This window comes from Cupressus sempervirens, chromosome 9, assembly GCF_028749045.1.
Source record: "Cupressus sempervirens isolate cs-2001-9-10 chromosome 9, ASM2874904v1, whole genome shotgun sequence".
NCBI lineage: Eukaryota > Viridiplantae > Streptophyta > Pinopsida > Cupressales > Cupressaceae > Cupressus > Cupressus sempervirens.
The window spans coordinates 767,978,776-768,001,736 of NC_143126.1; the positions used below are offsets into that span (position 1 = coordinate 767,978,776).

Consider the following 22,961-nt stretch of genomic DNA (forward strand, 5'->3'; position numbering starts at 1 on the left):
TATAGTTGGGTTGCCTGCTATGTGGGGATGAACTAACTTGCATGGGTCTGAAAAGAATATTGCACAATATGCTCTATATCAATGTACTATGTGAAAATGGCATTTATAAGAAGAGAAACAATGATGTGGGAAAAGCCGAACACTCTATAGTAAAAATTGCAAATTGCCCAACATGTAATAGTACTTCAAAGTATGATATCATGTTAAGACTTAGTGAGTCATTCCAAGAACTTACAACTGAATATGAGTCGGATTCAACAAATCTGTGGCCAAGAATTGCAGATTTCGCTGAGTATGCTAAGAAAAACAGAGTATAGGTCTCGAAAATTAATGTAAGATATTATAGTTTTTTAAACTGCCAAGTTTTCACTTTAGTTTTTCACCAAGTCCAAGTCAAAAAGAAGCTTCTTGAGTTTTCACTGGGCCTGAGCCTCAACACTTGGAATGAGATGGTCAACAACAACACAATCTGACATTTAATCACAAATTATGGTTTGCAAAATCTAGTAAAACATCTCTGGATTAGATCATTAAGTAAATGAACTACAACAAGCTGAACTAGTTGTGGTTATTGACCACTAATGCCTATTGTTCTATGTTGATAACAAATCAACCCATACCTAAATTGAAGATATCAATCATGCAAATTAATCTTGGCTGTGGGGAAATAATAAGAATGTCACCTATTCACAACAATTTGGCTCATTCAAGTAATGGATAAAAGGGGCTGAAATAATAGCTATACCTGGCCACATAGATTGTATCTGCGTATATTACAGTCACATATTATGCATATATATGTTGTTGTGCAGTCAGTTTGGTTACTCAAAAACCATGCAAGTACATATACAAATAGTGTTAGATTGTGGTGACTGATCAGGAAAGTATTGTACATACTTCATAAATAGTGAAAAAAAATTTTTGGAAGTAGCTGACATCGACATGGTAGCCGACATATTATGGCCGACATATGGCTGACATGTTATAACCCTAAAGCAGTTTAATACTTGTATAAAAAGGGCTTAGGGTTGGGTATTTTTTTATGTGTGGTGATACGAAATTGGTTCTTGAGGCGGTATTGAGCTGTAAGGGATTACGGATTGTAATCAGGTTGTAATCACTGGATTGTAATAAGATCGGACTTGCTGTTTGGTGGACGTAGCCCAGGGATTGGGTGAACCACGTTAAATCTTGGTGCCTTGTGTTCATTTCTGTGTGTTCTATTATTTTTGTTATTGGTTATATTTGCATGTAGTTTTTATTTCTGTCCGTGGTTTATCCTAACAAGTGGTATCAGAGCCTAGTTGTTTCTCAGTTATCCTCTGCAGGAAAGTCTCACGGTTAAGTGGGAGTCTCACGGTTGAGTGGGAGCAATGGCAGATGATGGTAAGCTGAGGGTTGATAGGTTTAATGGGCAGAACTTCCAGTTATGGAAGATGCAAATGGAAGACTATTTATATCAGAAGGATTTGTGGAAGCCGTTGGAAGGAAAAGCCAAGAATCAAGGAACTATGTCAGAGGCTGAATGGGATCTTTTGGATAGAAAGGCACTTGGAAGCATTCGGTTATGCTTGGCACCATCGGTGGCATTTAATATTACAAAAGCAAAGACGACAGAAGATTTGATGAAAACCCTAGCGACACTGTATGAAAAGCCCTCCGCTTCAAATAAGGTATTTCTCATGAAGCGTTTATTTAATATGACAATGGCAGAAGGTGGATCTGTTGCAGATCATTTAAATGAGTTTAATACTATTACTAGTCAATTATCTTCTGTGGGTATCAATTTTGATGAAGAAATTAGGGCTCTCTTGATTTTGTGTTCTTTGCCTGAAAGCTGGAATGGCTTGGTAATGGCGGTGAGTAATTCTGTTCTTGGATCAAGTACCCTAAAATATGATGATGTGATCGGTGTTATTTTAAGTGAGGAAACTCGTAGAAAATCCTCAGGTGGATCTACATCAGGAAGTGCTTTAAATGCACAAAGCAGGGGCAGAACGACTGAAAGAGGAAGTAACTCTGGAAATCGTGGGAAATCAAGAGGAAAGTCAAAGGGGAGGAGGTCTCAATCGAGAGGACCAAATGATTGCTGGTACTGTGGGAAACCAGGGCACAAAAAGAAAGATTGCTGGACTCGAAAGAAAAATGAAGGAGATAAATCAAATGGAGACAAAGAGGCAAATGTGGTAAGTAATAAATCCGAAGAGGATGCTTTGCTTCTGTCTTTAGAGAGTGTTGATGATTCATGGGTTTTAGATTCTGGTGCTTCTTTTCATGCTACACCTCATAGAGGTTATTTCATTGATTATGTCCAAGGGGATTTTGGGCTTGTTTATTTGGGGGATAATGAACCCTGTCAGATTGTTGGAAAGGGAAAAATTAAGATTAAGTTGCAGAATGGGAATCATTGGCTACTACATGAGGTAAGACATGTTCCAAAGCTGAGTAGGAATTTAATTTCAGCAGGGCAACTCGGTGATGAGGGTTGTGTAGTTACTTTTAATGATAAAAATTGGAAGGTTTCAAAAGGTTCCCTTGTAGTAGCAAAAGGTGTGAAAGTAGGCACCTTATATCTTTGTACAGGTCATATTGTTCCTTCTACTTTGATTGTTTCAGAGAAAAATGAATATTCAGGAACAATTACTGCAGTTGAGCAGGGAGAACAAATAGCTGCTGTAGATTCTGATACAGCGCTGTGGCACAATAGACTTGGGCACATGAGTGAGAAAGGTATGAAAGTACTTCATTCAAGGAAAGTTTTACCAGGTCTAAAATGTGTGAATATGGATTTCTGTGAAAGTTGTGTGTATGGAAAACAAAAGAGAGTGAGTTTTGTAAAGACAGGGAAGGAAAACAAAAAGGAGAAATTAGAGCTTGTGCATACAGATGTATGGGGACCAGCTCAGGTATCTTCCCTTGGTGGCTCTCATTATTATGTTACATTTATTGATGACACAACTAGAAAAGTATGGGTTTATTTCCTTAGACAGAAATCTGATGTATTTCAAACTTTTAAGAAATGGAAATGCTTGGTTGAAAATGAGACTGGTAAGAAATTAAAATGTCTCAGATCTGATAATGGTGGTGAGTATTGCAGTCATGAATTTGAAGATTATTGCTCCACTAATGGTATTCGTAGACAAAAAACTGTTCCAAGGACTCCACAGGAAAATGGAGTGGTTGAACGCATGAACAGGACTATAATGGAGCGTGCAAGGAGCATGAGGTTGCATGCTGGGTTGCCCTTACACATGTGGGCGGAGGCTGTCAATACTGCAGTATATTTGATTAATAGAGGTCCCTCTACTCCTTTGGGCTGTGGTATTCCAGAGGAAGCATGGACTGGTAAGAAGGTGAGTTATTCTTTTCTCAAGACCTTCGGTTGTGAAGCTTTTGCTCATATAGACTCTGAAAATAGAACCAAGCTAGAAGCAAAATCAAAGAAATGTGTCTTTGTTGGATATGGCATTAATGAATTTGGCTATAGGCTTTGGGATTTTGAAAATCATAAAATTATAAGAAGCCGAGATGTCATATTCAATGAAAAAGTGTTGTACAAAGATCTGTTGCAGCAACATGAGAAGAAAGAAGATAATTATGTAGTGCTGGATGATACTCCAAAAGCTGATGTTCCAGCCATTCCTCATGATGTGCAACAACTGCAACAACAAATACCACACACACCTGTGAATGTTAGACGGTCAACAAGGCCAATTAGACCTCTACAAAGGTTTTCTCCCTCTTTGTATTCTATTTTACTTACTGATGCTGGTGAACCTGAAAGTTATGATGAAGCTGTGCAGGTGGATACTAAGATTCAGTGGGAGTCTGCAATGAAAGATGAAATGGACTCTTTGCTGAAAAATAAGACATGGGATTTGTGCAAGTTGCCTGCAGGTAAAAAGGCTTTACAGAATAAATGGGTTTACAGGTTGAAAGACGAGGAAGGAGGTAAGAAAAGATTTAAGGCCAGGTTAGTTGTAAAAGGATTTGCACAGAAAAAGGGAATTGATTTTGATGAGATATTTTCTCCTGTTGTTAAAATGACTTCTATTCGTACTGTTTTAAGTCTTGTGGCTACTGAAGATTTGCATTTAGAGCAGATGGATGTTAAAACAGCCTTTCTTCATGGTGATTTGGATGAAGAAATATATATGGCTCAGCCATAGGGTTTTGAGGTCAAAGGTAAGGAGAACTTAGTGTGCAAATTGAAGAAAAGTTTATATGGCCTGAAGCAAGCACCTCGGCAATGGTATCTGAAATTTGATAGTTTTATGCATGAGCATGGATATAATAGGTGTCATTCAGATTACTGTGTTTATTTTAAGAGGTTGGATGATGATAGCTACATTATTTTATGTCTATATGTTGATGATATGCTTATAGCTGGGTCTAACATGGATCATATTAAGGGGCTGAAACGCCAATTAGCACATGCATTTGCTATGAAAGATTTGGGGGCAGCAAAACAAATCCTTGGTATGAAGATTTGCAGAGATAGGAAGAACAGAACATTGATACTATCTCAAGCTGATTATGTTGAGAAGGTGTTGCAACGTTTCTCTATGGAGAATGCTAAAGCTGTCAGCACACCTTTACCTGGTTATTTGAAATTGACTAAGGAGATGTGTCCCAAGACACAGGAAGAGGAGGATAAGATGTCCAAGGTACCCTATGCTTCAGCTGTAGGAAGTTTGATGTATGCTATGGTATGCACTAGGCCAGATATTGCACATGCAGTGGGAGTCGTTAGCAGGTATCTGAGTCATCCAGGTTTTGAGCATTGGAATGCTGTCAAGTGGATTCTCAGATATTTGAGAGGAACATCCAATAAGTGTTTACACTTTGGGGGCTCTACTACTGATTTACAAGGCTATGTTGACTCAGATTTGGCTGGGGATATTGATACCAGGCGGAGTACTACAGGTTATGTCTTTACTGTTGGTGGGGCAGCCGTGAGCTGGGTTTCTAGGCTACAGAAGATTAATGCTCTCTCCACTACAGAGGCAGAGTATGTTGCTGCTACAGAGGCAGCCAAAGAGATGATATGGCTTCAGTTCTTCTTGGAAGAATTGGGACATCCTCAGAAGGATAATTATTTGTTCACAGATAGTCAGAGTGCCATTCATCTTGCTAAGAATTCAGCTCTGCATTCTAAGACCAAACACATACAGCTGCGGTACCATTTCATTCGATCAGTTTTGGAGGATGGACAGTTAAAGCTGGCGAAGATACATACCAATGAAAATCCAGCAGATATGTTGACAAAGGTTGTCACAAGGGAGAAGCTGAACTCCTCTTCAGCTTCAGTTGGTCTTTTAGACTAAATGTGAATAAAAGAACAGTAGAGTCCAGGGTGGTTTGATCCAGTGGGAGCCCCATGCGGTAGTTGTATTGCTACAGGATCAGTCTCCAAGTGGGAGATTGTTGTTTAGTGTGGAGCCTGATCAGTCCCCAAGTGGGAGATTGTTAGATTGTGGTGACTGATCAGGAAAGTACTGTACATACTTCATAAATAGTGAAAAAAAAATTTTGGAAGTAGCCGACATCGACATGGTAGCCGACATATTATGGCCGACATATGGCTGACATGTTATAACCCTAAAGCGGTTTAATACTTGTATAAAAAGGGCTTAGGGTTGGGTATTTTTTTATGTGTGGTGATACGAAATTGGTTCTTGAGGCGGTATTGAGCTGTAAGGGATTACGGATTGTAATCAGGTTGTAATCACTAGATTGTAATAAGATCGGACTTGCTGTTTGGTGGACGTAGCCCAGGGATTGGGTGAACCACGTTAAATCTTGGTGCCTTGTGTTCATTTCTGTGTGTTCTATTATTTTTGTTATTGGTTATATTTGCATGTAGTTTTTATTTCTGTCCGTGGTTTATCCTAACATTCACAAGAGGCTAGAAGACATAGGCGTAAGCGAAGAAGAGCTACATGTCCTTTTTATAAGCATATCATCCATTCCAATAACACAAATTGCCATGACCAAATACGAATGAGTAGAGTAGCCTTCTTTCGGTTGGCCAATATTCTAAGGCAAAAAGGGAGCATTCAAGATACGAAAAACATAACATTGGAAGAACAATTAGTGATGTTCCTCCACACCCTTGGGCACAATCTAAGGAATCGAAAGATTGGCCATAACTTTTCTCACTCGGGAGAGACAGTGAGTCGACACTTCCACAAGGTCCTAAAGGCTATCTTAGGGCTTCATAGAGATTATGTTTTACCACCTGTTGCAACTACACCTCCAGAAATAGCTGGGAAGGACCGTTTTGATCCGTATTTCAAGGTAAATATCCTAGTGGCATATATTTCATTGCTAGAGAGTTATGATTATTAATTTATATTAGAAATTAATATTGCTTGCTATAGGATTGTATTGGTGCAATTGACGGAACCCATATGCCAGTTACTGTCGATGTGGACATTCAAGCAAAATATCGTGATAGAAAAGGCAATTTGTCACAAAATGTCTTGGGTGTCTGTTCATTCGACCATAAGTTTCAATACATTCTTGCTGGTTGGGAAGGTTCTGCAGCAGATAGTCGAGTGCTTGCTTCAGCTCTGTCTAGAGCAGATCCACTTGTGGTTCCTCCTGGTATATTAATTCATATTTGATATGATTATATTGTCATTATATTAATTCAAAATCTTTATGTTGTATTTTGACTATATCTTTATTTCCATTTGTGTAGGCAAATTCTATTTAGTTGATGCTGGGTATCCAAATGTACCAAGATTTCTTGCCCCTTATCAGTGTACACGCTACCACCTAAAAGAGTTTTGTAGAGCAAACCCGATCAGCACTCCCCAAGAGTTATTTAACCACCGACACTCCTCTCTTAGGAATGTGATAGAGCGGACATTTGGTATATTTAAGCAACGTTTTCCTATATTGAAGCATGCAACATCCTATAGCTTATTTACCCAAACAAAGATTGTTTTGGCATGTGGCATACTACACAACTTCATAACCATAGAGGACGGTCTTCCATCCGAAGTGGATATTGAAGAGGATGACGATCGTGTTGGGATAAATGTGCCAATTCTTGAGACTTATGGAATGAATCAACGAGATAGAGATGATTGGGGGAAATTTCGAGATGAAATAGCCCAAAGGATGTGGGAAGACTACGACTCTCGAGCTTAGTTGTATTGCAAAACATTAACATTTATTTGCACTTTTTAGTATTTTGTTCATGGATCATAACCTATTCATGATTGTTTTGTATCATTCAATGCTATTGGAATCTTGAAACTAGTCTGTTATGACATGTTTACTGGAATCTTGAAACTAGTCTATTATAAACTAGTCTGTTATGACACATTTGTTGGAATCTTGAAACTAGTTTGTTATGACTCCTTTTTCTTCTGATGTATGACTCTAGGTTTATTTTCAGATTTCTCAGCTTTGTAATTTATCTGATACTTAATTCTCACTGCTGAAATATTCATTGCCTTATTTCCACGGTATTTTTTTGATACTTAAATCTTTTCATACTTTATTATATGTATTTATTTGTTATGATCATTTAATACTTAATTTGAAAGGCTGCCTGTGTTTTTTCCTATGTCTGATCTATGATTGTTGCAAAAGTATACTACATGTCTGATCTTTAGATTTAACTTGAATGTATTGTTTATCACCTAAGTTTGTCTACTCAACAACCCTTGTACCATTGGCCCCTTTCTCACGGTTCTTGTCTAAGACTGAATTCCTTATATCTGCATATTCTCGACTTGATAAAGCATCTTCATCAAAAACATGCTTTGAAAAATCCATGTTGCTGGCAAGTCTCCTTACTATTCTTTGTTGCTGGAGTTGCTGCTGTAATTAACTTGTTTACTAATTTTTTTGTGTTTAAGCTAACTTGCAAGTGTAGCACGGTGGCTGTATTATTACTAGATAACCCTTTTATACTACTGACATATCATAGCGTAGTATTGTATAATCATTTTGTTATGTCAACCATTATATTCGATGTGATTGTTGGTAAAAGAGTTATGTTAGATATTGATTGGTTTTTGGAAGTTCTACAGCTACCCATTGATAGTTGTAAAATGTCAATCACCAATCTTTTAACAAGAATGGATGAGGAGGTACATGTGACTGCGGTTGCTACTTCAGCTAAAAATGCCAAAGTAGTGTGGGCAAGAGAGATGGAACGAAAATTTCTTGATTTTCTTTTTGAGCAGATTCAATTAGGAAGAAAAGGTGATGGGGGCTTTAAGAAAGAAGCTTGGACAGCAATACAAAAGAAATTCAATGAAGATATGCATATGAATCTTGGAAAGGACAACTTTAAAAACAAGTTAAAGACGTGGAAACAAGGTTTCAGAATTATGAAAGAGCTACGGAACATGAGTGGTTTCGCTTGGAACGAGACGACTCAATGTGTCGATGCCGAGGATAGTGTGTGGGACGAGTTGCTGAAGGTAATGTTTTGTAGATAATATTTTAATATCAGTAAATTATCTCTCAATCAATTGTAATGAAAGACATCTAATTCTTTAATTTTTCCATCATGTAGAGGAGTTGCTTCAAAAATGCTAGAGTGTACAAGAGGCAACCGTTCTTCTACTTCAATGAGTTAGCAATCATTTTTGGGAACGACATAGCTGAAGGAAATGCAGCAGCAACAGCTATTGAGACCGAAGAAGAGGGGCAACTATTTGAAGAGGCTGTTGATCTTGATGACGATGGGGGCTTCAATACGCCTATGGATGGGGGCTTCAATACTAATGAGTTTGAAGAAGAGAACCTTCAATCAAACAATTCTACTACATCCGTAAGACCAAATCCTTCTACGCCAACAGCAAGGAGGCAAAAGAGGAAGAAGCCAAGCATGGCTAATTGTTTGGATGTCATATGCGAGAGCATCCAAAATATAGATCGAGGCATGACTAAAGGTCATAGTATAAATGTTGATAAAAGAGAAGAGAAGAATGATATGTCAAGTGCATATGCTGCCCTTAAGGCCATGCCCAGAATTACTCAAGAGACCATGATTGTAGCATATGACTTTTTTACATCTGAACCTACAAAAGCCTGGGCATTCGTAGGGATGACTGAAGAGGAGAGGGAAGCTTACATTAGATATAAGTTCAGAGGAGCTCTATAATATATTACAATCTTTATGAACTTAAAAATATTTTTGAGACTATTCGTGAATTTAATATCTTTTTGAAGCCATATGTGTAATCCTGATAGCTTATATTTTATACATTACTTGCAATAGTTGTTTCTATGTTTACGGATATAATGATATTGTTGAGTGGTTCAAACTTGTGAAGATCTATATTCTCAATCTTTTCTCTGTTTGCTTCAGCTTCAGTAGCACTATTTTACTAATAAGTAATGCTTGAATTATGTTTTATGGATTACTCGTACAAGTTGTTTGTATTCCCCAAGTTGTGATGTATTGTTGTATGCAGTGTTGTTATGTATAAAATAACTTATATTGTTGTTGTATGCATTGTTTTATTCAGCAATCTGCACTGCTGTTATGCACAAAATAACTCATATTGTTGCTGTATGCACTTCTCTATTCAGCTGTATGCACATTTTCTATTTAGCTGTATGCACTTAAATTTGTATTCATGGTGAATACTTGAAGCTGTACTTCCACATTAAACACTCAAAAATATGAAATTTAGGTCCAAATACTACAAGATGCTGCTACGTACTTGTCCAGCTATTACCTGTGATGTAGTGATGATAAAACACTCTTTAGCCACATGGCAAAGCACTCCCACATGCTTGTCAACCAGCAAAAAAAGGCAATAGCAAATAAAGTAGTGCAGAAAGAAACTTCTTCTCTTGTTTATGTTGAGTTTAGGGTGTGTTAGTAAGTTGTGGGTTGTATCCAGGTACATCCTAGCATATTAGGATGTATCAAATATGTTTCTATGATGAACTGTTGCCTGTACATGACACTTTGGATATGATACATCGTAACATGAGTATGGGATATGATTGCAATGAAGCCAAAGTTGTAATATTACATAATCCTTTATTACATTTGTCATCAAATTGAGCTCAAATAGGTTGGTACAATACTAAAAACTCTAGAGCTGTTGGAATCTCATTTAGGATATTAAAGGTTCAGTTCTATCTTTTATGAATGTAATCAATTTTATTGTTTTGGGATATAGCCTCTCTTATTATGTTGCTTAATTGTGTATAAGTTGGGAAAAGTTACATATCTACTCATTTCAATTGTATAACTTTATATTGATTATTGATAGTCATAGGCAGATTGTGAGTTGTGATTACAAATGTAAATGTGTATGTCTTCACTGTCTATAGATTAGGATTATAAATCTGAGTTCATAGGTTCTTTATACATTCATAAAACTACAAATTTGCTCCTTTTTATTTTAGAACATTGTAAGTTTAAATGAGCATGCCATGGATATTATTTTAGAAAATGAATAATCATGTGTCAAAAGTTGTAAGTCACAAGGTATTTGCAACGCTAGCAAGATTGGACTGAGAAGTCACAACATAATCCATTGAATACAAATTTCAAAATATATTTTACACTTTTGTAGTAATTTCTCATTATGTTTGTTCATTATTTATATAGGTCGATGGATTTGACAACTTCTTCAATGTGTCGATGTGGTGCTGGACCTGTAGCAATGAAAATGTCACATACAGAGAAAAATCCTGGGCGTAAGTTTTTGTGTTGTCCAAATAAAAGAAATGGCTGCAATTTCTTTGAGTGGGTCAAAGATGACTCATCTACATCAACCACATCAAAATCTACACAAGAAGAAAGGAAAGATTGCAAGTTGTGCATTGTGCGGGAGACATCTGCTAGGGAGATTGGTTCCATGGCGAAAGCCGAAATCACATTTCAACGTAGACTTAATTCTATTCTAATATTTATAAACACACTATTGGTGATGGTGATTGTAATTTTACTAATGAAATGACCATTTTGTTGTAAAGAACTTATGATCATGGAGACTAAATCTTTTACAAACTTATGAAATGAGCAAATATTACTAATTTGACGAGTATATTATTGTGTATAACATTTTTTGTGTTTATATCTATTCATTTAAAAAATGTTAAAAAAAAAATTTTTTACCGAACTTATGAAATGAGTAAATTTTACTAATTTGACAAGTATATTATTGTGTATTCATTTAATAAATGTTAACAAAAATAAATTTATCGAACTTAAGAAATGAGCAAATTTTACTAATTTGACAAGTATATTATTGTGTATAACATTTTTATGTTTATATCTATTCATTTAAAAAATGTTAAAAAAATAATTTTACCGAACTTATGAAATGAGTAAATTTTACTAATTTGACAAGTATATTATTGTATATTCATTTAATAAATGTTAACAAAAATAAATTTACCAAACTTAAGAAATGAGCAAATTTTACTAATTTGACGAGTATATTATTGTGTATAACATTTTAATGTTTATATCTATTCAATTTAAAAAATATTAAAAATAATGATTTCTTATTAATTTCATTAAATAAAATAGATTTATAAAAAAAATTCTCTTTACAATAAATTGAAATAATTAACCCAATATAATAATATATTAAAACAAATAAAATATATTAAAATAAATAAAATATATTAAAATATAAACTTAACTGTATTCCAATTCTAATATTGTACAAACAAACAAGGGAGTAACATATTCCCAATCAAATACTATGCGAACCAAACAAGAATGGGATTGGTCTTTTCCATTCCCATTCTCCATTTCTATTCCTATTCCAAATTTCCATTCTAATTCTCTATTCCTATGCTTGCAACCAAACGGGCCCTAATGAAAGAAATAATATCTAAAGAAGAATGTGTTGAAGGAGCAATTTTATGTTTCACTACCTATATATTTTTATTGATATTGAGTAGGAGGATGGTCTCAAATTTGACAGCAGGTCATATAGAGCTTGATTTGGTAGAGAATAATTATTATTATTATGATAAGTATTAATTATTAATTTTATTACTATTTATATTATATTAGTATTTTAACATTGTTATTATTTTTTACTACTGTATTAAATTAAATATTTATCTAATTTAAATTATAATATTTTATAATAAGTAAAATAGTGTTTGTAAGAGAAATCCATTGTTTTAATATATAATTAGAAATATGAATAAGAACAAATATATAATATTATTATATTACATATAATATATTTTTAATTTAGCCGATAGGTTATTTGTGGGAACTTTCTTCTTGGAAAAAAGTTGTCAGTTTGGCAAAAAAATTGTAAATCCTTCCTCTTAATTATTATTGACCAATTCTCATCTCACTCCACTTTTAACTCTTATTTTGATATTTATTAGTTGTTAGCTCCACTTTTAACTATTCTTTTTCTTTTTCTATTTATTTTAAAAAATAATTACTTGTAATTTCCAAGTGATCTCTATTTATTTAACTTTTGATTTTTTAAATTGATTTAGATTTTTATTTTTTTTATTAGTTTATTTTTTCTTTAAAAAAAAAAAAATTGTTTCTATAATTTATATACTCAATAAAATATTTGTTAGAGATGTCGCTATTTTTTCGTATTATTTTTTTGTATTTCTCTTATTAATTTTTCATAATAAATTTTTTTATGGAATTTTTTTTTCATATTTGATAAATTGAATTAAAATAAATAATATTTATTAATCTATTTAGAAGATTTTAGTAAATATTACCTATTAATAATCTAATTTGTTCGTATAAGATTATATTTTAAATCTCCACTTTTAAATATTATTTTTCTTTTCCTATTTATTTAAAAAACAATTATTTGATCTCCACATTAGCTTATCTTGTGATCTCTATTTATTTAACTTTTAATTTTTAAAATTTATTTAGGTTTTAATTTATTTGTATATTAGTTTAGTTTTTTTAATTTTTTTTTTAGTTTCTATAATTTATTTAGTCAATAGAATATTTGTTAGAGACAACTATTTTTCTTATTATATTTTTTGTATTTCTCTTATTAATTTTTTATAATAGATTTTTTGATAGGTTTTTAGAAATGATTTTTTTTCATATTTGATATTTTGAATTTAAATAATATTTATTAATCTATTTAAAATATGCTAGTAAATTATGTTATTTAAATTGAAAATTATTAATAATTTGATTTGTTCACATAAGATTATATTTTAAAAATTAATTTTATTATCGATCACCTATCGGCTTATCATTGGCTTATCATTGCAAACACAAAAGCATGCAACTGTTAGTTTTTAATTATTGTAATATTTTGTAAAGAATAATAATATGATTTGATTAATATGTAAAAATTGTAATATAATGTATATTTTGAAAATTCAACTTAAAAGTAGTTATTTTATCATTAGTTAATACTTAGAAATTAAGTGTAACAAAATATCACTAATAATTAAAGTAATATATAATGATACAAATAATTTAATTATTATTAATTAATATATAAATTATTATACATTTTTGCTTCTATACAATACATTCTTCCAATCAATATGTGGATTTTCAAATTTTCAATCCATCACAAATTAAACATGTACTTATTGTTATAAGAAATTATTTATAATGTAATTCTATTTTTATTTTTATCAAACCAAATTTGAAAGATTAATTAAGTGACATTTGAATTGATTTAAAATATTGTTTAGTAGACAAAAAATTGATACATAAAGTACATCAAGGCCCTTATGAATGCCATCTTGCTTGTTCTAATGCAAGAACAACATATTCAAGATCCGAAAGTCATCAGTGAATGACTCGTGAGGAGAATGAGCTCTCATTAGTCAAGTCCATTGAAAGTCGTCCAAAATGGTAGACCCGATGAAGTGGTGTGACCAGATAATAACAAATTCTACTGTATTGTAAAAATGATGGTATAACTAGCAATTGCACCTAAGGGTGTAATAAGTACGTCGAATTATAATAAAATATGATATAATTTTACTAACAAATATTAATATTATGTGTGATTATTTATAATTAAGTTAGGAATGATTTTAGAAAATGAATTTCATTATAGAAATGATTTCTAAGCTATATTTTTTGTTGTTGAAGTTTTCATAGAATCACAATATATATTAAACAATTGAATTTAAAGTAAAATACTCATAACCAAGTCATGTTGCAATATGGTTTGAACAATACATTAACAATTTGATAATAAAAAAGGTAATTTTATTGATGAGATTTGTTAGAATATTTTACATTTTTAAACTTAATTAACACTTTTTTATTTTAAAAATATAAAGAATATTATATTAATATTAGTTATATCCTATAAGACAAAACTATAAATTATAACTCTAACCAAATGTTGTATGGCATTTTGATTAAATGCTCTCATTCACAATATTATTAAAAAAAGAAAACTTAAAATCCAAAAAAAACCTTTCAAACTTTTAAAAATAGTGGAAAACATTAAGAGTAGAAAATTAATTTTCCTAAATTCACTAACTGGAATTATCGTAAAAAGTTTTTTTTTTTAATGTGTGGGTGAGGTACTATGATGAAGTAATATCCATCTCCACCTTAATGTCTAATGAAGGAATTATGCAAAATAGAAAATAGAATTCTTAACATACAATGTTCTTTTTGTTGACAGCCCTCTAGTTTCAACCATGTTGCAGATAAAAGTAGATCATTAATGCTTGGAAAATAAAAACTACAATTAATGCTTCAAAAAAACATCCGATTCATTTTTAAAATTTTAACTCAACGTCACAAGTTCAAAAAATTAAAGTTCAAGCATACATATTTAGTGAAGGAATGCATGAGTTTCACTATATAGAAGTTAATGTGTGAAAAGTGTAAGTTATATTGTTTATTAAACCCTATTTGGTTCATTATCATGCTACCAATATTCATTGGTTAGTATTTACTACTTATTATTTGTCTTATTTTCTCTTGAAAAGACATTTGGTGCCCATGTTTAATTGGATGTTTGGGGATTGAGAAATGACTGAAAGTCAACATAATAAAGTCTATCCAATTGGGTGAAAAAAACTTCATCAATTATTAGATAAAATTCATATGTTTAAATAACAAAGCTTCATTGTGTCGAAATGTTTTCAAAATAAACCCTCTAGAATAACAGTCATCCTCTTTAAAAGTTCGAGCAAAATATCAACAAATGCAAGGATCTTTCAGGCTCTTCAAAATGTTCCTCAGAGTGTTTGGCTATGGTCATCTTTTTTGGAAACCACCCTTCAAACAAATCTTGTAGGCTATCACTATTTCAAGTATGCCTTCCATCACTATCACCGTGGCCATCTACATGCCACCACAACAAACAACAAGAGAAATATGGAATTTTTGGTTTCTCTTGCTAACAAGGGCCCTATTATGCAATTGTTTGGAGCATAATTGCATGGGATTGGGGATGGATATTTTGATTTGAATTCAGAATCAAAATTTCAAATAAATAAAAACATTTATATAAACATAGACAATTAGTAAGAGAAAAGAAGACATTATTCAATTTTCTTGATATAAAGTGCACAATTTGATGACCTCAAAGCTGCACAATCTCAATATTTCCAAGCTTCTCTTATCTTAAAGTACTATACCACATCAATGGATGCTTATAGTGTAAGCTTCCCATTACAAGATGACAAGTATAAATTAGGCGTACTAATTTACTCCATTAAGTTATAGAGAAAAATATGGATGCCTGATAAAATTTTGTTCCCTATTAAACAAAGCTCACCTAATAGTGAAAAATTTGTGAGAGCCAACCCCAGGTGGCTTGTGATTGCTAAACCCTCAAGATGACAGGATTTAGCTTTGATACCAATGTAATATCCCTTGCCCAAACTGACTGATTTTAGCTCAAGGAATATTTTCAAACACTTGCATTGTCGCCTTTCAATGCTAAGAAATTTAGAATGTTTGCAAATGATATTACAATGTCTCTTACAATGAACTAATATGCAAGTGCAGTTCTTTTGATATTTTCAATTTGCATACATGGAAACTAGATATGGAATGCATACCTATAGTCAACTGACATTTTGACAGACAATTGACATACAACCATTATGTTGATCATATATGCTATTACATGGACATTTCATCAAACAAATGGTACGCAACATGTATCTCATTTATTGAATGTATTCTCAAGTACAATGTTGCTATGAGTTTGCAAAGACAAATGGCTTACAATAATGACTACAGTAATGCCAAACTCTGATTCTAAATTATCACAGCAAAATAATATGCCCTAAAAAAATTATAATGTTAACCACTAATAGCTGCAAGAGGAACCTAATAATAGTGATGCCCAAGGATGGAGATGAATCAAGCATAAGTATTGTAGCATGACATCGTTCTTGCATATTGTAGCAACCAACAATAAATATATGCTCCAATTTAAGCACAAATAGAACTCCTAAACTGAAGCTCTCCTGAATACCAAATTCAATGTATATTTCACCACCTCAAATGGTTACTATAGACACCTAAATCTGATTATATCAATAAGTAATCATATTTAGTCATCTCCTAGGACGTTATTGATTAAATATTTACTATTTAATTAATTAATCGTCATCCCCTAGTTAATTAATTAATATAATTAACTATAGTCCAATTGATAAAACCAAATGATCACCCAAAATCAATTTATCAATTAAATCCCAATTCCTCTATTAAATTGAATAAATCATCAAATCTATTTAATTTAATTTCATGCTCTCATTTTATTGAATAAAACATTTAATAAAATATATAAAATCCTAAAAACCTTTCCTAAACCCTAATCCAACCCATTCACCCATACTAACCTCACTTGGCCTCCTAACTAACCCATCCCATCAAAGGTAAATCACTTACCCCCTAATCTCCCTTCCAAGCTAATCCTAAACCCCCTTCTAATCATGTGCACAATCATAAACATGGGGTTAAGACTTGCTAACCCAACCCAAAGTCAACAAATATCTTCTCCCCTCACCCTCCAACATCTATGACTCTTACACCTCTCCCATCCTCTCTTACATCTCTTACATGACTTTTACATACTCAACCACCCTCATCAAGCCTTTCACCAACCCATTTCCTATCCTCTCGCATGCATTCTCCTTGTGATACTTGTCACCTTCCCATTGGTGCTAAACAAGCACAATCCTTGTGCTCCCTTTTGAGTGCATCATGACCCTCCCTCACTATCTCATCATCTTGACATCTTGACCCTCCATTCCTTCAACCCTTGGCCTATAAATTGAACCTCCTCCCTTCACAAAATCATCCACCTTCCATGCAAAGTTATAATGTTATTTTGAGAGCTCATAAACTACCAAAATACCATTATAATGTTGGAATCACTCCATGAATCCATTGTTGAAACCTTGCTTCATTCACTCCATCCATCCATCTAAAGTTTGAACATATCTTGTGAGCATACACATCTTAAATCAAGGACAAATCTATTTTATCTTGTGTTATACCATTAGAAGCCTACCATTCTTGGTTTGTTTCCTTTTGTGGTGATAACAATCGGTCCTATCTTAAGTGTTAATTGCTTTAGTTGTGTTAATGCTTTCTTTATTAGTTAGTATTCAATTTGCACTACTAAACTAGGTGATACATTTTGGCACGCCTGGTGGGACCCCACATTTGAGCCAATCTAATCGATTTTTGAATTTTTTGTGTTAACTAACAAAAGTAACCTTATTTGCTTGTGTGTTTTTATGATAAGTTTGCTAATTTTGTTGTAGGTACGTAGCTCATCCTTTGAAAATCGTGCTCTTGGTCATCTAAGCATTTTTCATGTTTAAACACTTAAAACTCAGCTTGTTTTGCGATCCCGCGACCCTGGGAACGCATTCCCATGACCATGAGAACGCGGCTATTAGTTGACGGGAACACAAACCCATGACTACAAGTATGCAGTTCATCCCCAACCAGCATCTACCACATGTCCCAGAACAGCTCTGCATCCCCACCAATATTTCTTCCACGGGAACGCTAGAACAGCCTACGGGATCGCTACCATTTTCCTATAGGAACGCAACCATTGACCAGTCAAACTTTTAAACTAATTCCTACCGTTGACCTCTCAAACCCACTAAAGTATTTTCCTATGGGAAAGCTAAGAAGTAAACCTGCATGATCGCTTTCTCGTGGGATTGCACTATGTTTTTTGAACCCGCAGCCTAAATCTTCACAGTTTTCACCAGCTTTGTCCTGTGTTCCTGCGAACATTTCCCGCATTCCTGTGCCTGCGGGATCACTGCCTAAACCCACGGGTTCGCTCTGTTATCTGATTTGCTCAAAATTTTGATAGTTTTTATGTTGATGTGTTTTTTGCAGGTTTTATCATCATAATCATCTTTTAAATGGCTTAAAATTGAACAAATCTTGCTTTTTGTCTTTCATGGAATGAATGATTAAAGATTAAAATTAACCATTGTGATGAACACTTCATTTTAAGGCATTAAAGAACATTATGTGCAAACACTTCAAATTTGGGGCTTAAAATAAACTTCATCAAATCTTGAATGCCCTAAAGGTTAAAACACTCTTATTCCCTCCTCTTTGAAGCTTTGGCGCATGATTTCCCTTTTGTTGACTCGATTTACTTTTGTTGACAACGTTGTAAAGTTGGAACGAATCTTGTATGTTAAACACGTGCATTTTCAAAAATGATAGAATAGAGCATTAGTGTGTCCAAATAGTAATGAACCCCATGTCTTGCGTGTTTTGAGATTGTGCATTTTCGTGCATCTTAGACTTCTCTCTTTTCATGCAAAGTAAGACCTTTTAAATATGTGACGCATGTACCGAAAGTTGTTAACAAGATCATCCGCAACAACCTAAGAGTGCTTCTAGCAAGTTCATCCACCTCTGGGAAGCGCGTCCCCTTTGGTGAGAAGCTTAAACCGGTAAAAAGTCTAGCTAGTATATAAATGAGGGGAAAGGTAAACTTTCTTGCTCTATCTCTTAAGTTTGAGTAGCATGTTTCTTGGGGTAGCCTGAGATGGGAAAACTTTCCCACAATTTCAGCATGTTCGAAATAGATTCTTAAGTGGACCACAGCTAGTAACAACAGCTTAAGAGACTCCACAAACTCATTTACAACCCTCTTAGTCAAAAGTATCTCGCTTTTATCCATGGTATGTTCATTCACGGTGCAAGGGAAACAACATCCCCCAAAATTACTCACCATTATGCTCCCCTAGTAGAGGCATAAGGCCACTTGGGTTTCATCTCCAAGGGTCGTTGTTCTCGTAGAAGGGGAACTTCTATTTGTCATGCCTTGAAGATTCTCTGATGTGTATCCTTCGTCAATTAACTCTTGTATCGACTCACCTCTTCGATTAGAGGGAAATATTGCACTAGAATCAGGAGACATCAAGTTGTGGGTCGTTGAATAGCATATTGCAATCAAAAATTTGACCTTAGGGATAATGTGTGTGTTTGAATTGTCTTACTTGTGCTCGAGACCTGTGCAAAACATTTGTTGAACATACACAATTCATTGGTTGTTATCAAAATCCTTTTGCTAAAGAGATCAATTGTTTGTATTTCTCAAAGTTGCTTTGTCCTTTGAGAAATTGTTTGCTCATTCACCCTCATATTAGAAAAGAGAAGTTTTACCTTTGTCATCTCGAACAACAGTTGTTAGCAAGTCCATTCGCAACAACTGCTTTTCTCATTGGTCCAATCTATCCTTAAGAGTTATACTTGTTCTTTCAAAATAGACCAAAAATCACTAAGCATATCCTAGTTCCAAATCCCTTTTTGGTCCAAAGTCTTGCTCTTTTTCAAAAATACTTTGCCATCTACCCTACTTGACCGAAAAGATCACATTTTACCTTTGAAAGACCTCACCTTCCCATATAAAAAATTAGTTGTTAGCAAGCCCACTCGCAACAACATCTTTTCATCTTGGTTTACCTTTTACCCATACTTGTTACCTAGAAATCCCCAAACATACCCCACAAAGTCTAGTTACCCACAAACCCTTTGTTCCAAAATCCAAAATTTGCTCTTTTCAAAAATACCTTTTGCTATCGACCTACTTGACCAAAAATGTCACATATTGTCCTTGCCTAGAAGATAGTTAGCCAAATTAATCTTGAAGTCCATAGCCTGTTATTTCTTAATCGATTTATGTTCCAACACAAGGTCTAAAAGGTATACTTAGCATAGTCACTACCTCCAAAACCCCATAGTTGTGATCAAAATCCTTTGGAAATATCTCATGTCAGGCCATCCTAAGGCTAAGTTTTAAAAGGCCAAGCTTCCTCAAATACCAATTTATAAGGAAATCGAAGCATAACATAAGAAGCACACCCCCAACCTGAGGATTGCCAAATTGGATCAAATTGAGAAAGACGAAGCAGAGGTAGCACTGCAAACCGAATGGGACTACAAAATTCAAAACCTAACCTTTCGACGTGGTATTAATATGAGCCTTATCAACAACTCTACTATTAATCATTCTAATTAGGTCCTTCCTTTTTCCACACACACTTGCACACTTATAGGTTTGGTCTCTCATCTAGGAATCACACTATCCCACACAAGCATTTGAAGTTAGACCATCTCATCTCATCTTAGGTTGTTGAAGAAGAATCCTCTGCATGCATTGATAAAATCTCAGCATCTCCCATTATTTCCTTGCTCACTTAGAAACATTTTGCATCACATCTCTCATCATCTTAAGTATCCTCAAAACATAGCATTTGCTAGAAATAGGTTGTCATTTGTGTCCCACATCACCTTGAGCCAAAGGTTAGGACTACACATTTCACATCACCATCACATTTCCACACTCATATTTTTTAAGAGAAAACACAACTTCCTGCATTTAGCATCATATCATTTAGACCCCTCAAGTATCATATATCTAGCATCATCCCTCACTGCATTGTCGTCTTTAGGAAAAACAACCTTTCATGCCACCCACCACACACTTTGGTAAAAACACACAAAAAAAGAATGATATTGATCTGAGTCATAGTGGCAACACATCTCGAGCTCAGCCTTATCCCGTAGTGTCCATGATGCCATCAGATCCACCACCACAAATCCTAGAGGAGCCAGGTTCATCCACAGCTATTGAGGCTTTCATGAACCAACCTAGTCACGCTACTATTGTAAATGCCATCATAGATCAAAACAAAGAAACCATCATGGAAAATTTCTCGAGGGATAACATTGGCATCTTCGAGTTTGGGCATCCACTACCTATCGACATAACAGATCCTACTCACCCTTTGTTTGGATGGAAACCACCTCAGGTAGAACCAACAGACCCAAATATACCCTCGACCCAGGTGCCTGTTCCCATCCCGCAAAACACCCATCCCACTCTCACTCAACCTTTGGTGCATACTACATCCCAACCAACCCCAAGTGTACCATCTGCATCTGTTTCCACCACTCATTTTTCTGCTCCACCAAATCCTCCATTTGCATCTAACAACACTACCTTTTCAGTTCCACCCCACATCACATCTAGTCCATTTACTACTCAAATACTGTCACTAGGGTCCAATACTTCATCTTCCATCCCACCTAACATCACTATCAACCCCTTTGTAGCTAACCAAAGCTCTTCAGCCACATTTCCTTTAGGACCTTTAGGGCCCCATCACTAGTATTCCCTCTAGCACTGCAGCCATGTCTGCACCTCTGGTACTTTCATCCACCACTTCACATAGTTATTCACTACCACCCCTTACCAACTATTTCTCCATGCCACCTTTAGGCAATAGCCAAACCACCCCGCCATTGTAGTTCCCTTTGATGAATACTTTATCGCAGATAAATTACCTTGCACCTATTCATAATCAGTCATACTCTCAAGAAGGCGCGCAACCCACATATATTGGACATGGTATGTATTCCCAAAGCATGGCACAGGTGTTATCCACATTACCACCATTTTAGCCGCAGTCTTCACGCCAACAGTATGCTCAAACACCCACACAAAACTACCTCATAGGGTGGTAGCCTCATAGTTACCTTCCACACTAAACAACTTCTCAGTAGATGTAGTAGTATACCCAAAACACATTCTAGCAACCCATGGCATCCACCCCACTGGTCATACAACCTGTTTTTCCATAGACACCATATGGACATCAAGGTTCACCATATCACACTTCAAATTTTGGTATGTATCCTACACTGGGGGCACCTGGATTGGGGGCACTCTCTCCCCCACCCATAAACTTTGAATGGGAAGAGATGAAAAATGCTCTCAAAGCCCTCAAAGATGGGACAAACACCAAAACTTTCAAGTTTGAGAATGATTGCCCATACCCTTTTGATAGGACTATCACGATGACACTATTTCCTAAACATTTTGAGATCCCCAAGTTTGACAAATTTAGGGGGAAAAGTGATCCAGTCACACATGTTAAGGAATTCTATATGCATTGTTAGGAGGTAGCTTATAATGATGTGTTCCTCATGCAGCTCTTGGGGGGAAAAGTGATCCAGTCACACTTGTTAAGGAATTCTATATGCATTGTTAGGAGCTAGCTTATAATGATGTGTTCCTCATGCGACTCTTTCCCAAGAGCCTAGCAGGACCAGCCTTAGAATAGTTTTGTCGTATCCCTTAGGGCACTATCAAAACTTTTGTAGAACTTTCTGAAGCTTGTGTTGCTCAGTATACCCATCTCGTTGAAACGGAACTGTCTATAGTAGACCTAGTCCACACTAAACAAAAAGGAGGAGAAACTCTTGTGGAGTACTTGCAACACTAGCAAATCCTCATAACAAGGATTTCTTGTACCATCCCTAAGCGTCATCTTATCAAGAGGTTCATAAACAACGCACACCCTAGCCTCGCTCATCATATGGTTATGAACTGTTTGAAAACATACAAGGACATCAAAGAAAAAGGGATGGGCATCGAGCAAGGCCTCATTAAGGATGGTGTCATCAGATTGTACAAAGAAAACACCCAAGATTGAGGTCATAGCAACAACAAAAC

The 22,961-nt window shown here is 34.7% G+C and overlaps 1 protein-coding gene across 1 annotated transcript; it reads left to right on the top strand.

Annotated features, from left to right (window-relative positions):
- Nucleotides 1-8,099: 8,099 nt before the first annotated feature.
- Nucleotides 8,100-9,133, top strand: LOC149540947 (uncharacterized). Its single transcript, XM_089802758.1, has 2 exons — nt 8,100-8,447; nt 8,543-9,133. Exons 1-2 carry the CDS (start codon nt 8,100-8,102, stop codon nt 9,131-9,133), a joined length of 939 nt encoding a protein of 312 aa, XP_089658884.1.
- The last annotated feature ends 13,828 nt before the right edge of the window (nt 9,134-22,961 follow it).